The 16,665-nt window shown below is 39.1% G+C and overlaps 1 protein-coding gene and 1 pseudogene across 8 annotated transcripts in view; both read right to left on the bottom strand.

Annotated features, from left to right (window-relative positions):
• The window catches only part of MCTP2 (multiple C2 and transmembrane domain containing 2), a 259,662-nt gene that overhangs the window by 15,489 nt on the left and 227,508 nt on the right, over nt 1-16,665 (bottom strand). For 7 of the 8 annotated variants that reach the window (XM_005221777.5, XM_059879251.1, XM_059879252.1 and 4 more), the window contains one exon: nt 8,264-8,373. In XM_005221777.5, coding sequence (XP_005221834.1) covers nt 8,264-8,373 — 110 coding nt within the window. Of the gene's footprint in view, nt 1-8,263; nt 8,374-11,797; nt 11,830-16,665 lie in introns of those variants that run through there. The other variant, XM_059879254.1, reaches the window with a different exon arrangement.
• On the bottom strand, nt 12,524-12,651 carry LOC112443349 (uncharacterized; annotated as a pseudogene).

Here is a 16,665-nt window from a genome sequence, read left to right on the forward strand (position 1 = left end):
TGGACACACTCTTAGAAAATGATACACAAACAGATATGAGAAGAAATAGAATAGCTGAACAAACCTATATATACCACAGAAACTGACTATTTGATTAAAATCTTTCCTGAAAGAAAACTTCAGACCCAGAGACTTAACCAGAAAACTCTATAAACTCTTAAAGGAAGTAATGACACAAGATTTACACAAACTGCAGATAATGAGAGAGAATACTGCCCACTTATTGTATGAGTCTAGCATAACCTTCACGCTGTAAGGAATTTCCAAGAACTATATATCCAATCTCACGGATGATTAAAGCTGCAAATATCATAAGTAAAAAAAAATTGTAAATAAAATCCCAGCATATATAAGGAGACTGGGTAGCAAGATGAAGCTGGCTTCATTCCAGAAATGTAAGATTGGTTTAATATTTGAAAATCAACAATAATAATACACATTAGCAAAAATAGAAGAACACCAAAAGATGATCTCAAAGAACACAGACAAAAGTTTGACAAAACTCAACCTACATTCATGATAAAAAATCTCAGCAAAATAGGAATAAACAGTAAATTCCTGAAGCTGATAAAGCATCTTTACAGAAAACAACATCATTAAGGGCAAAACGTTGAAAGGTTTCTCTCTGAAAAAGACAGGAGTATGAGAAAGAATGTTCGCTAAATACCACTTCTGTTGAACACTGTATTGGTGTTACTGCTGCTGCTGCTGCTGCTGCTAAGTTGCTTCAGTCGTGTCCGACTCTGTGCGACCCCATAGACGGCAGCCCACCAGACTCCCCCGTCCCTGGGATTCTCTAGGCAAGAACACTGGAGTGGGTTGCCATTTCCTTCTCCAATGCATGAAAGTGAAAAGTGAAAGTGAAGTCGCTCAGTCGTGTCCGACTCCCCGTGACCCCATCATGGACTGTAGCCTACCAGGCTCCTCCGCCCATGGGATTTTCCAGGCAAGAGTACTGGAGTGGGGTGCCATTGCCTTCTCCAATTGGTGTTACTATCCAAGACAATAAAGCAAGAAAACAAAGTAAAATGTATAAGGACTGAAAAATAAGAAAGAAAAATATATTCCTAGACAATATGTTTATATAATACAACATCCAGAATAATAATCTTCATACGAAAATTAAGATAACTAAGTTTATCAAGGTTGACAGATACAAAGTCAATGTTGGAAAACAAATTTCACTTTTCTATCCTGTAACAAACAGGTGGAGATAAAACCGGAAAAAAAGAGGCCGTTTAAAATAACTGAAACAAATCAAGTACTTCAGACTATATCTCACAAAAATGTGTCAAATATTTATGTATAAAACTCTTAAAGTAATATTGAAAATATTACTTCAATAAAGATAACCCAAATAGATGAAGGACTATATTACATTCATATATTAAAAAAATTTTTATCAAGATGTCAATTTTTCCCAATTAATGCAATCCTTATAAAGATCTCAATGATCATTTGCTCGTGTGCAAGTATGTGGTGAGTCATGTGTCTTTATCTGCTGGATGCTAAAAATGAAGTTACGTACCAGACACATTTGCACACACCATGTTGGATTTGCCCTCCCAACATCCTAGTCAGTGAAGTCATGTATTTTTTTCCTAAGCAACCCACAGTTTTAGTAGTAAAATGGTTAAATGTTTCACAGGTTTTAAAAAGTTTAATACACAGAAAAAGAAAGTCAAAGCAATTTTACCAATATTCATAATCATGAAAAATTTTAAGTGATTACTACAGGCCACCCGCTAGTTTAAACACATTACAGGCACTAAATCATCTAATTTTTCCAGATATGTTATGAATAGGAATTTCTGGTATGTCCATTCTACAGATGAGAACTTGAGTCAGGAGAGGTAGTAGTTGGCCACAAATCACTTCCAGTCTAAGTGACAGAGCTAGGATCTGAATCCAGAGAGCTGCTTCAAGAGCCCACACTCGGGACTTCCCTGGTGGAGCAGTGGATAATCCCCCTGCCAATGCTGGGGACATGGGTTCAATTCCTGGTCTGAGAAGATTCTACATGCCACGGAGCAACTAAGCCCTTGCACAATTACTAAGCCTGTGCTCTAGGGCCTGAGAGCCCCAGCTACTGAAACCTGCATGCCTAGGACCTGTGCTTCACAACAAGAGAAGCCTCCACAACAAGAACCCCGCGTACCACAACGAAGGGTAGCCTCTGCTTACTGCAACTAGAGAAAGGCTGAACAAAGCACTGAAGATCCAGCACAGCCATAAATGAAAATTGTAAAAAGAACCTACACTCACTGCTTATATAGTAGACATTTCAGAAAATGTAAGGAGGTCATTTTACTCATTTAATCCACTCAATATTCCTGCTTATAAAACTGAGGACTTAATTCAAAGATATTATATACTGGCTTTGCTGTTTAGTCGCTTAGTCGTGTCTGACTCTTCGTGACCCCATGGACTGCAGTACACCAGGCTCCCCTGTCTTTCACAGAGTGTGGACAAATTCTCTGGAAGTTTTATCTTCCATAATTTGCTCAAATTCATGTCCACTGAGTCGGTGATGCTGTCTAACCATCTCATTCTCTGCCACTCCCTTCTCCTTTTGCTTTCAATCTTTCCCAGCATCAGGGTCTTTTCCAATGACTCAGCTCTTTGCATCAGGTGGCCAAAGTATTGGAGCTTCAGCTTCAGCATCAGTCCTTCCAATGAATATTCACGACTGATTTCCTTCAGAATTGACTGGTTTGATCTCCTTGCTGTCCATGGGACTGTCAAGAGTCTTCTCCAACAATCACAGTTCAAAAGCATCAGTTCTTCAGTGCTGAGCCTTCTTTACGGTCCAATTGTCACATCCATACATGATTACTGGAAAAACCAAAGCTTTGACTATATGGATCTTTGTCTGCAAAGTGACGTCTTTCCATTCAAGGAGCGAGCATCTTTTAATTTCATGGCTGCAGTCACCCTCAGCAGAGATTTTAGAGCTCAGAAAATAAAATTTGTTGCTGCTTCCAGCTTTTCTCCTCCTATTTGTCATGAAGTGACAGGACCAGATGCCATGATCTTAAGCTTTTTTAGTGTTGAGTAGCTCTATATAGTTTGTTGTGATCCACACAGTCAAAGGCTTTGGCATAGTCAATAAAGCAGAAATAGATGTTTTCCTGGAATTCTCTTGCTTTTTCTATGATCCAACAGATGTTGGCAATTTGATCTCTGGTTCCACTGCCTTTTCTAAATCCAGCTTGAACATTTGGAAGTTCATGGTTCATGTTGAAGCTTGGCTTGGAGAACTTTGAAACATAGAAAAACATCTACTTCTGCATATTGACTATACCAAAGCCTTTGGCTGTGTGGATCACAACAAACTGTGGAACATTCTTAAAGAGATGGGAATACCAGACCACCTGACCTGCCTCCTGAGAAATCTGTATGAAGGTCAAGAAGCAACAGTTAGGACTGGACATGGAACAACAGACTGGTTCCAAATAAGGAAAGGAGTACATCAAGGCTATATATTGTCACCCTGCTTATTTAACTTATATGCAGAGTATATCATGAGAAATGCTAGGCTGGATGAAGCACAAGCTGGAATCAAGATTTCCAAGAGAAGTATCAATAACCTCAGATACAAAGATGACACCACCCTTATGACAGAAAGCAAAGAACTAAAGAGCCTCTTGAAGAAAGTGAAACAGGACAGTGAGAAAGTTGGCTCAAAACTCAACATTCAGAAAACTAAGATCATGGCATCTGGTCCCATCACTTCATGGCAAATAGGTGGGGAAACAATGGAAACAGTGAGAGACTTTTTTTTTTTTGGTTTTAAAAATCACTGCAGATGGTGATTGCAGCCATGAAATTAAAAGATGCTTGCTCCTTGGAAGACAAGCTATGACCAACCTAGACAGCATATTAAAAAGCAGAGGCATTACTCTGCCAACAAAGTTCTGCCTAGTCAAGGCTATGGTTTTTCCAGTAGTCATGTATGGATGTGAGAGTTGGACTATAAAGAAAGTTGAGCACTGAAGAATTGATGCTTTTGAACTGTGGTGTTGGAGAAGACTCTTGAGAATCCCTTGGCCTGCAAGGAGATACAACCAGTCTATCCTAAAGGAAATCAGTTCTGAATATTCATTGGAACGACTGATGCTGAAGCTGAAACTCCAATACTTTGGCCACCTGATGTGAAGAACTGACTCATTGCAAAAGACCCTGATGCTGGGAAAGATTGAAGGCAGGAGAAGAAGGGGATGACAGAGGATGAGATGCTCAGATGGCATCACCAACTCAATGGACATGAGTTTGAGCAAGCTCCGGGAGTTGGTGATGGACAGGGAAGCCTGGTGTGCTGCAGTCCATGGTGTCACAAAGACTCAGACACGATTGAGCAACTGAACTGAATTGAGTAGTATATAGTAGCACTAACCCTCAAAACCTTACTAGACTCTTCACTCCAGTTACCATGGAAATATGTTGCAGTGCTGGTCTTTCAAAGAACATCCAAGATTGAAGAACTCTGGTAAGTCAAAGCTTTATATCTCAAAATTAAACAATCTGTTAAGCATTTTCATGGACTTTGATGGATTTCCTGACTTGGGAGCTCTCCATTAAATCCTAAGGGAATGCCCGACTTGAACATTTCAGTTAAGGAAAACATTCAAGGAATCTCCTTCATTCATTCAGCTCTTCAGGTTCACTAACATATCCTAAGAATATCTTTGACAAAACCCACAAATAACTGTCTCAACACCCAGTAAGGTGGGAACAACTCCATTCTAGAGTTCCTCCCCCAACTGGGTACCACACTGGGTGACCTTTGTGTCAACAGAGTCGTTATCTTCTTCATTTCCTAGGCACAGAAAAAATGAAGTCCTTTGACTCTTCTATCCACAGAAACAGAGACACGGGCCACAAAAGCCTGCAGACTACTCTTTTGTGATTTACCTCACAGGATGCTCTCCGTCATGGTTTTCGCCCCAGTTTGTGAACTCACTCCCCACAGCTGGCCTTCTGCCCTCACCCCTGGTCATTCTGCCTTCATTCTCTGTCCCTTTCAACATGTAACTAAATATTCATTTGGCTGTGCTGAGTCTTAGTTGCAGCACATGGGATCTAGTTACCAGATGCGAGATTGAACCCAGGCCCCCTGTACTGAGAAAGCAGAGTCTTAGCCAACAGGCTACAAAGGAAGTCCCTCAACATGTAACTTTAGATTAAAAACAAGATACGTCAATTTGTCCTTCTGCTTGTGCTCACCTTCATCCAAACTTCACTTATCCTGCTTTCTCATCTTTTAATATTTCACAGCATGACTTCAGAGTCAGAGAAGTTCTTCCTAGAAACATGCCTTCTAAGCCTTACTCCAGAACATCTGCAAGGACGACTCCCCTGTCCTAAGTCTACCTTAATCTCATTATCTTCTCTGCAGAGAGGAGATTTCCCTAACCACTCAAGGACACTAGTGCTGTAGCCAACACTTCATAGTAACAGGACAAATAATATACATTACTCTTCTGACCCACCCTGTCTGCTGCCTGGGATAATACAAATGCCACATGCTAAGCAAATATTAGCCTGATGTATACATACATTTGAAATCTGTATACAATGAGAAGGTAATTGGAGAATGTGGAGAAAAGAAAATACCATTCGCTCCAAGTGAATACAGAATCATCAGGGTCTTCTCTGCCAGTAACAAGGGAAGCCCGCTCTGAGAGATTTAAGCATGCTTATTTATTCTCTAGCTGCCAAAAGTTGGGTAAAAGTTTTCCTGGTCCTTATGCACTGAGTTACAATGGAATTCCAACAGAGTTACACATGATGTTGCGCTTGAATGCCCAGCGGGAACCTTAAGGTCACTGCAATAATGAATGGCTGAAGAATTAATAGGAGTTGAGCCTCATGCGCCTTCCTGTGTCACAGCTGGGCAGAACAGTGCTCTGTTCATGGCTGAAAATACGTCTCGAGACATGGCCACCACAGCTGTGTTGGGCACGGCCGCCGCCAAAAGGCACTGCAGAGCTGAGGGGCTGCTTAAATCACTCTGCCCTCTTCTCATCAGACACATTTCCTTGACCATTATCAACAGCACAACAGCCACATTTGTCTATTAACAGACATGCAAGCCCGGAGACAGTCTTACCAAAGGACATGGCCTTCCGTCCTCAGCCTTGCCCCCACTCCACATCCTCTTATCTTCTTTCCTGCCAGTCCATCTCTTGCTCACTTTTTTTTCATTGACTTTCTGCATCCACTCAAGGCCCGTGTGACCTGCCTCACCTCCAGGAACCGCCACATCCGTCCCCGGTGGCACAGACATGCTATTTCCCCTCCACCTCCCTCCATCGAGCACAGTCTTGGGCTTTGAGCCTTTGCACAAAGCCACCCAGCCACTGAAGCTCCCATTCATCAGCTCTATGCCCAGCTGGCTCTTCCCATCCTTAGAGATGCTGATAAATTGTTGCTTCTTCAGAACTTTCCTCTGTCTCTCTCTCTCTCCTACATCCTTCCGGGGATGCAGTACCCATCTCCACATCCCATCTAGCCTCTATCCAGCATCATTGTTATTTTAGCTGTCTTATTAGTGTTCTTTCCCTTCATTGGAAAATAGATTCCTATAGAGAAGAAAGTGGGGAGTACCAAGACATGGGGAGAGGATTAAAAGGTACAATCTACCATGTTTAAAAGAAATAAGTTACAGGGATATACAAGTACAACACAGGGAATATACCCAATGTTTTATAATAACCTTAAATGGAATGTAATCTATAAAAACTTATTATTCTGTACATCTGAAACTAATATACTATTGTAATCAGCTATACCACAATAGAAAAACAAAACATAAAGGCAAACACACACTCACACACATACACAAAACAGATATCCAGAGGATAATGACACTATAGTATAAAGTGAGGCAGGCAGATTCAAATCCAAGCTCCATGGCTTATTCACTGTGTGATCTGGGCTGCATGTTTAATCATTCTGTGCTTCAGTTTCCTCATCTGTAAAATGCGGATACTAACAATCCTTACTCTGCAGGGTTGTTGGAATCATTTAATCCAATTTCTCTAAATAACCCCTTAAAGAAGTTGCTACATGTCAAAGACTTAGAACAGTGTCTGGCTGGCACATGACATTGGTTGGTTTCTATCGTCATTGTTAATTTGGATGCACTTCTTATTCTTAAACCAAGTCAGTGCCTGAGATTCAAACACTGATAGTTGAATGAGTGAATGAGAAATTATAGTGCCCTCTTCATCACTGCACTATTTTTTACTGTCACTTATATTTTTGCTAAGCAACTTTGAGGGTACATTCAGTAGTCATTTTTCAATTTATATGAAACCTAGAGAGATAAAGCAGACATGTATCAATATACATGATCAAAAATCCTACTACTCCTTAATTTTTCTCGACACTGCTCATGAAAATAACGTGTAAATTCAATAAAAACTCACTAAACTTGTTTAAAGATAACTTTTAACCTGCCTTTTAAGCAAAAGAAACATGTTTTCTATGCCAATAATAAATGGATGTTCAAGGGCAATTTGTTATAATAAGTGACTGAGGAAGAAAATCAGTAACCACAGAAAGTTCCACATTAGCTGTTTATATTTCCTGATGTTAACCACCACTTATTGATTTCCCTACATCTTCATGGACAAAATTTCACTTGGCTTTTAGTACTAATTTTAATCTCTTCTTTACCCATGTAATTTCTAAAAAATATGTCCTTTATGTAAAGAAACTAGAATGGCCAATAAAATAAGAACAGTAGTTGCTCTTTAGAAAGAACAATGTGGCTGATACAACTCTGGATTTAAAGTAGGGAGCAATCACTTACTATTAATAAAAAAAACCTTCTCTGTTCATGGATATCAAATGAAGACCAAGTAACACAGAGTTAACAATGCGTAAAACAAAGTAAGCAAAAAAAAAAAAAACATGAATCACGGAGAGGCTTTCTCAATTGAGACTCCATTAGAGAATTAAATCTATGTTTTAATCTATAGTTTATTACTTAAACCAGAGTATGTTTAGAATAAAAAAGGCACTATTAATAATTATGCTCAGATAACTAGCATAAATTGGGTCATGTGGTCCACCCTTGTGAAGCTGACAAACCTGAAGAAGCAACCAACCAAAGTTAAGAGGCCCAAGACTGTTGTTTCTGTTTTTTGTTTGTTTTTGTATTTTCTGATCCTACCCTCCCCAAGACCCTCCCCCTTGCTGGTCCAAGAACATGGCAGTTTTACTCCAAACACAATAATACAAATGCAGGACTTACTTTTTAATTCTTTCTCCAAAAGAGGCTAATTCCTCCAAGATGTTTTGAACAGTTGAGACAATATCCTGTACCATGTAGATTCTTTTAATTAAGCCCTTTTTCTCAGATTCCTAAGAAACATAAAAGATTGAACTCAGTTACTTCATTTTTATTGGTCTGCTATAGAAATCATTATGCCAGTATTATCGTAACCTGGTTATTAGCAACTGAGTGACTTCAGGTAATAAATTCACATTTTTCACAATTTACTTATCGGCTCCCCCAAGTTCCTGACTACTCATGAGATGTGACCACTTGTCGTGTGCAAGCATGTCCCCATCTCAATATCATGAACTGATGAAGGGAACTCCACAGAAAAAAGAAATTCATTTCCCTGTAGAGTTGCTGCTTCTCTCAGAGAATTCTGTAACTTCTTTAACTGGCAGATCTTGAGTTGCTCTGTCTTCACAAGGTTAGCTTACTTATCTCTCTTCTGTTAGTTCCTCAGAAAGGCTTGCAGCAGATAGCAATAGGGTATGTTGGACATCCAGATGATATTCAGCTGTCTAAGAATATTATCCTTACTCTGATTAAAGAACACTTAAAATGCATTTTCCCACGTTAGGTTGTTGTTGTTCAGTCGCTAAGTTGTATCTGACTCTTTGGGACCCCACGGAATACAGCACACCAGGCTCCTCTGTCCTTCACTGTCTCCCAAAATCTGCTCAAATTCATTTACACTGAGTCAGTGATGCTACCTAAGCATCTCATCCTCTGCCATCCCCTTGTCCTTTTGCCTCAATCCTTCCCAGCATCAGAGTCTTTTCCAGTGAGTCAACTCTTTGCATTAGGTGGCAAAAATATTGGAGCTTCACCTTCAGCATAAATATTCAGGGTTGATTCCTTTAAGACAGAATGGTTTGATCTCCTTGCAGTCCAAGGGACTCTCAGGAGTCTTCTCCAGCACCACAATTTGAAAGCATCAATTCTTTGGCGCTCAGCCTTGTTTATGGTCCAACTTTCACACCCGTACAGGACTACTGGAAAAAACATAGCTTCAACTCACAGACCTTTGTTGGCCAAGTGATGTCTCTGCTTTTCATATGCTGTCTAGGTTGGTCATAACTTTCCTTCCAAGGAGCAAGCATCTTTTAATTTCATGGCTGCAATCACCATCAGCAGTGATTTTGGAGTGCAAGAAAATAAAGTCTGTCACTGCTTCCACGTTTTTCCCCTTCTATTTGCCATGAAGGGATGGATGGGACTGGATGCCATGATCTAACCATGTTAGGTAGCCAATGCTTATAAAACTAATCTTGAAATCACTCACATGTTGGATAAAAGATGATTCCCTAAAGAAGGGCATTTTCACACTATATCTTATATTCTGATACCATATTCTAGTTCCCTTATGAACTCTATTGTAACTGGGATTTAGTTACTAACTTCTTATCTCAGGCCAAGCTGAGTCACTGTAGCTGTTACATCTAATATGTAATACCTAAAATCACAAATAAACCTAACAAAACTTATTTTTTCTACCTAAAATTTTACTTAGGTTAGAATTATACTAAATTATCTTCTAAATCCAAGAGACAATTTCTATAATAATCTTCTTTGCAACAAAATAAAAAAAAAAATCATTCTCATCTTGTATTCTCTGTTCCATCAAAGTGGACCCATGGATGGAGGAAGGAAAACATACTACCTCACAGTGATTTCAATGACTCGTTGCTGCTACTGCTAAGTCGCTTCAGCCGTGTCCGACTCTGTGCGACCCCATAGATGGCAGCCCACCAGGATCCCCCGTCCCTGGGATTCTCCAGGCAAGAACACCGGATTGGGTTGCCATTTCCTTCTCCAATGCATGAAAGTGAAGAGTGAAAGTGAACTCGCTCAGTCGTGCCCTACTCTTAGCGACCCCATGGACTGCAGCCTACCAGGCTCCTCCGTCCATGGGATTTTCCAGGCAAGAGTACTAGAGTGGGGTGCCATTGCCTTCTCTGAAAATAGCCTCTGGGTATATTAAAATTTTTTTTCACTGTCATATCATAAATACATGAAGGTCGTCTGCTGGGATGGCCTGAGTAATGTCTCACCATCTGTTCTGCACCCATTTATCCAATGATCCTGTATAGTAGGCGGTCATACTCATTGCTTCCTCTTGAAAAGTCAAACTTGCAAGACATTTTCACTTTTTTCAATCCAGTTTTCTTATTTCCCTTACTCTCTAATTCTTCAAGTGGTTTGTATTAAAACTGGATATACTGCCAGAACAACTTAATTCATGTTCAGCAATCCACCAACATCTATTAATGGGCACAGTGGTGAAAACCCATCTCTGTCTGCTACAGAAATATTCACGTTTTTAAAGGAGGATTTGGAAGCACCAGGGAATTTGACCCAAAGGGCAAAAGTGGCTTCCTCTTTTCAACAGCATAGAATTTAGGTCAAAACAATTTTTTTGGAAAATGACTCAAATTTCTATGTGGCTCCATTTCATAACAATTTCCTACTTTAGTTGACTGATTTTTTTTTCTTCCTCTTGAAACACCCCAAATGCAGAGATTCTGGGTTAGTACAACAAAATAATAAATGATTCTCACAAGATTCTCTCACTTTTTAATGAATTTGATGTTTTAGTTTGAATAATCAGTATTTAAAGACTAAGCTAAAAATTTCACTGTATCTAGGGTAACAAGATAATTTATGAACCATATCTGTATACTTTTAAGAGTAAAAGTAAACAGGACTATGTAATTTTTGAAGTATCTCTCAACTGACAACTCGCTTTATTGTATTAGTGGATCTATAAAATTATTTCATTTTAGTTTTCATAACGACATTGTTTCAAGATAAAAACATATATTTTACATACATAAGAACAAAAGAAACTTGCCCATATTATGTCAATTGTAAAATGATACATGAGAATGATTACTCATTCCATATATTCATATATTTAATTGGTTTTCTAGTTATAGCTGTTTATAGTCCCATGTCAAAATTACTTTTCCACAAACGTAACATTATCTTTAATGTCATCTTTTCACTTACATTTCATAAAATTGTTCTTACCTATCTTCAGAGTTGCACTTAATCATTGTTAAATTGATACATTTAATTGACTCTACTGTAGACCATAATTTTAATTACAAAAATACTTTCTCTCCAGGGACTGAGGTACTTTGAAAATTCACAATAAAAATATGATACATGATGAATATTCTTGATTCTGTTTTTAAAATATTAAAATCTGTATATATTTCAGCCCAAATAATTTCAAAGTCACTATATTCATTCATATGAACTTTATCAAACTTTTTTTAAAGATAAAACTCTAAGTAAGTTGTCTGTATAATTTTTCAAATTCTTCTAAAGTTGAAATTCTTCAAATTTATGCTGAAAAATAAGTGGCTTCTCAATTTCCTTCCAATCCTGGGTAGAATTTATATTTATCCTATTAAAAATCAAAAGTTTTTTTAATCCCACAAACTGAGATAATCCAAAGTGTAACTTGTAAATTTAAACACCAAATCATGCATAGGATCTCACCTTACAGATTGCTTTGTGTTGAATATCCTTTGCTTTTGTAAAGAAAAAAAAATCGTTATTTTTGCCAGTTCTTTTAAAATTGATTTCTATCTACTAAAAGCTCCCAAAGATGAAGTTATTAGAATCTTCAGTTATCAAAAATTTTGATTAAAAATTTTCCAACTGATATGACGAAAATGCAACAAACACTGAAAAGATTTCTTTTTTCCCCCACATGAGTTCAATAGCTTTGGAGAATGTTTAAGTTGACTGAGAGTTCATCAAAGGTTTCAAACACTCTTAAAAGCAGACTGATAGATGGATGACTGGCAGCAAAAAGAAAGTGCACACAGCCATGCTGAATGAAATGTATTTTTATATCTGACATACCTTTGCCATGAAAACTTTGCTGTTGCTATCCCAACTCTGTATATATAAAATATTTATAAATGTGGACACTACAGCTGCTAATTCAATTGGTGGTGCATTATCACTTGTCTGTATGCAATCGTGGATAATAGGGTACCATGATCTATCACTTGTAAATTTATGCTTCAAAGATCCATTCAACTTACATGAGTATCTTATTAGCCATGGTGCTATGCTTCATCAAAATCTGCATTCATATTATCACTATGGAATTAAATAACCCTCAATGCTACACGTTCAAAATAAATTTACAATAGCATTCCTGATGTCAGAGATTTCATTTTTTGTAAAACTAACTTGTAAAAGCTCTATTTTGATTCCATACAGTGGATGAAAAAATATAACATTTCAGGTTGCCACAGCAGGGTACTGGAAAAGTTTTCAATTAGCAGTAATCACCCCTCAGATAAACCTCATTGGCTACAATATTGCCACTGTGCAAAGCTACAAGACTTCAGAATTAACTTACTTGATATTGTCTGAGTCATTTGATGGCATGCTGATAAGACTGGCATCATTTGACTCTTCACAGGGTCTTTGATACACTGATGCTACTGAAGTGAACCTATTAACGTGTACCTTGCCCTTTCTCATACATGCATAAGGAAACTTTGGAATGGAAGATGAGGTAAGTGTGGAAGAACAGTCATTTGATCTAAACGAAAAGTCATGCTGCACACAAGGATGTGTAAACACATCTTTTGGGCTATATAATTTAAAACCATGTTTCCAGAAGTGGTCTTCTAAAAATAACTATTGACAGTTGAAGACTCTTCAGCAGGTTTGCAATTTAAGTTTACATGTATCAGTGATGTGATCATGGTCACAGTGGTAGACAGGAAATGTGAATAAGTTCATCAACAATTATCTTGAAACATGGATTATCAGTACTTGATTATCATTATTCATTAAACATGCAACTCTTTATTATTTACTCACTGAAAAAGCATCATCAAGAAGTAAAACAATGTGCAGATTTACTAAAAATAAAGAGTGAAATAAAACATCATAGTAAAAATGTGCAGACTATTTTTTATTCTCCTATCCACAGGACTGGTTAAATTCTGTATGTATTTACTATATATCAATGCTATAGCTGCTGTCGTTTCCGATCTTTCTCATCACTGAGCACTCTGACCTGGCTGCTTGGACGTTTTATGCATCTCACTGGCCCTGGGCAGTGACCTTGCCACCACAGGCTGGCACACTGGGGTCATCACATACTTCTCCACAATTGCCTAAGAGCACTTTGTCTTATCAGGGACCACTCAAAAGCCTTCCTTTAAAGCTAAGTTTTATTTAGAAAGAATCAGGAAAATAGATGGGTCATCCCTGCTTGGACTTAACCTGGTATCAGTTCTCACTGTAGAACCCTTCTACTAACGCTCAGTTGCTAAAGTCATGCCTGACTCTTTGTGACCCCGTGGACTGGAGCCTGCCAGGCTCCTCTGTCCATGGATTTTCCAGGCAAGAATACTGGAGTGGGTTGCCATTTCCTCTTCCAGGGGATCTTCCTGACCCAGGGATCGAACCCATGTCTCCTGCATTACAGGAAGATTCTTTACCTGCTGAGCCATCGGGGAAGCCCAAGAACCCTTGTAACTGACATCTAAATCCTAGGCTATTAGTAAAGACTATAGTAGAGACTGAAAACACAAACTGAAAGCATGAGCAGCTTGTCCTGGCTTATTTTAATGGAAACAGTAAATATAATACTGAGTTTTTAAAAAAGGGGGAATATAAAAACAGTAAATGGAAATATTTGGATAAATAGGGGCATGTGATGAACCTAAATCAGTTTTACCTAAAATTCATTAGCACAGTAAGGGACCAATCATGTCCAAAGTATTGTTCTTGGACAGGGAGAAAAAGGCTTTTTCTTTTGTGGAAGTTTCTACCCTTCTCCCTAGAATCTCTGCACATGACATATGCTAGCCATATATGAGAGGGAAAAATTCACCTGAGGGCAAGTACTCTCATGATTAGTGGTAAATGTCATTTTTGTTCTCTGAGTGGCTTTTATTGCCTTTGGGCAATGAATCTGTGTATTCAACAGGGCATGGTAGCTTCTATGCTATAAGACGATATTTACATTTACATAGCTTGAGTGCTTCATTAACACTGGAAGAAATGGGTCTTCTCTGCTGGTCCAGTGGCTAAGAAATCATCTACCAATGCAGGGGAGATGGGTTCCATCCCCGGTCCAGGAAGATTCCACACGCCGTGGGCCAACTAAGCCTGCGCTGTGTAACTAACTACGGAAACCTGTGTGCCTAGAGCCCACGTTCTGCAACAAGAGAAGCCACTGCAGTGAGAAGACCACACACCCAACTAGGCACACCTACAGGAAGGCTGTGAACAGCGATGAAGACCCAGAGTAGTCGAAAATAAATAAGCAAAATTTTAAAAAGATGTTAGAAGAGCCTCCTGTTCCCCTATGCCCTATTTGAATTGGTGGGCCAACAGATAAGACCAGACTGCCTTACCTCAACTTGTGCTCTCAGTACCAACAACTGTGGTAGGTACATCCTTAGTGCTGAGACAGTGTGTATTTGATGGAGAAATGAATGGATAAAGAGGAAGAACAGAGGAAATCAGGTTTATATTAGTATCAAAAGATCATTTGCATCAACCCAGGAAACAAGTGCTTAGGGTTAAAGAGAAGATTTCAGGCCTCCCAACTCCAGCAGAATGACCTAAAGGTCCAACTTATATTCCCGGTCTCCATGAGACCTTTCCAGGGGATGCCAGTCCACAACAACTACTGTCTTTTTCTCTCAATTTGCATCACACCTCTATCCTTTTCATCACTCTAGCAGCAAACGTTCTTTTCACTCTCTACATTGCAAAGGCTACCTTTATAGCCAACGTCCTCATGTACAGGTGTGAGAGTTGCACCATAAAGATGGCTGAGTGCCAAAGAACTGACGCTTTCAAACTGGTGCTGGAGAAGATACTTGAGAGTCCCTTGGACAGCAAGATCAAGCCAGTCAATCCTAAAGGAAATGAACCCTGAATATTCATTGGAAGGACTGATGTTGAAGCTGAGGCTCCAATACTTTGGCACCTACGGTGAAGAGCCTACACACTGGAAAAGACCCTGATGCTGGGAAAGACTGAGGGCAGGAGAAGAAGGGGGCAAGAGAGGATAAGATGGTTGGATGGCATCACTGACTGGATGGACATGAGCTGGAAAATTCTGGGAGACACTGAAGGCCAGGGAAGCCTGGCGTGCTGCAGTCCATGGGGTCAAAAAGAGTTGGACACAACTTAGCGACTGAAAACCAACTACTCTTGATGGGAATTTTCTCTAATTATATCTTCTGGTATACCAATGGACATGTTATATGGTCTTTGATATTACATTTCCATTAATAGGGAACCAAGGTCCAAAGAGGTTAAGTGAGGTGTCTGTGTCCACATATATGTGGCAATGGATTCCCAGTCCAGGATAATTAAGTCCAGAGCAAGTGTGGACATTTCAAAGGGGAGGCATTCAGCTCAACTTGTTGTTTTTGTCATTTGCTTCTTTGGTGTCTATGGCTCTCAACTTACTATAGAACACATGGTTCTTAGACATATTATTCAGTTACATACTTCTATCTAATGTTCATTTCCAGTATTCTTTGCCCAATTTTCATAAGAATGCATGTTAAATTACGCTTTTTGAAAATATTTGGAGAAAAACATTTCTTTCCATTCTTACTTTTTTAACTTGTCTTGTGAAACATTTTAGCAAACTTTATGTGCAACTTGCAAAAAATACATACCATAATTTACAACATAATAAAATGCATCCATTCTTATTTAGGAGCTGAAGTAGCCAGGGTTTACAACAACAGATGAAAAGTTTGCAGCGGGGGTAGGGGGGACTTAAGATGTACCAAATCCTCAGGTCTGCATATTTTATTAATCACAGGCTATGGAGTCAGGAGAAAGTGAGTTCAACACTGGTCTTGTCACCTACTAGCATTGTGAACACCTCAAGTTCCTAATGGTTTCTGGAGTCACAATTCTGCTATCTGAAAAAGGGGGATCATAATCCTGACCCTAATTGGAGTGTTTGGAGAATTAACTATCATATGTCAAGCATTTGGTACACTCCAGGTGCTTCATAAATGTCAAGTCCTTGCCCACTGAGAATGCAAAGAAATGAAAAGGAAAGAATCACCTTCTGTCTAGCTTAAAGAATCCTGGGGTTCGTTTACGTTTCCAAAGCAAGGATCTCCCAGGACAAGTTCACGCATGTTGCCCTGCATCGTATGAAAGATCATCTGGCAGCTCTATCTGCATCACGCTGGCTTTATTTACACGTTTCAGATTGAACCAGGGGACGTGGTGATAACGCAGTTTAGCAAACACAGCGTTCCATCTGCTGCTGCTACCAAATTGTCTGGGAAGAGTGATAGTGGCTCGTTCAGGAAGAGGAAACTGTTATTACATGTGCTTATATTTTTCCT

The sequence above is a fragment of the Bos taurus genome, chromosome 21, assembly GCF_002263795.3.
Source record: "Bos taurus isolate L1 Dominette 01449 registration number 42190680 breed Hereford chromosome 21, ARS-UCD2.0, whole genome shotgun sequence".
Taxonomy (NCBI): Eukaryota; Metazoa; Chordata; class Mammalia; order Artiodactyla; family Bovidae; genus Bos; species Bos taurus.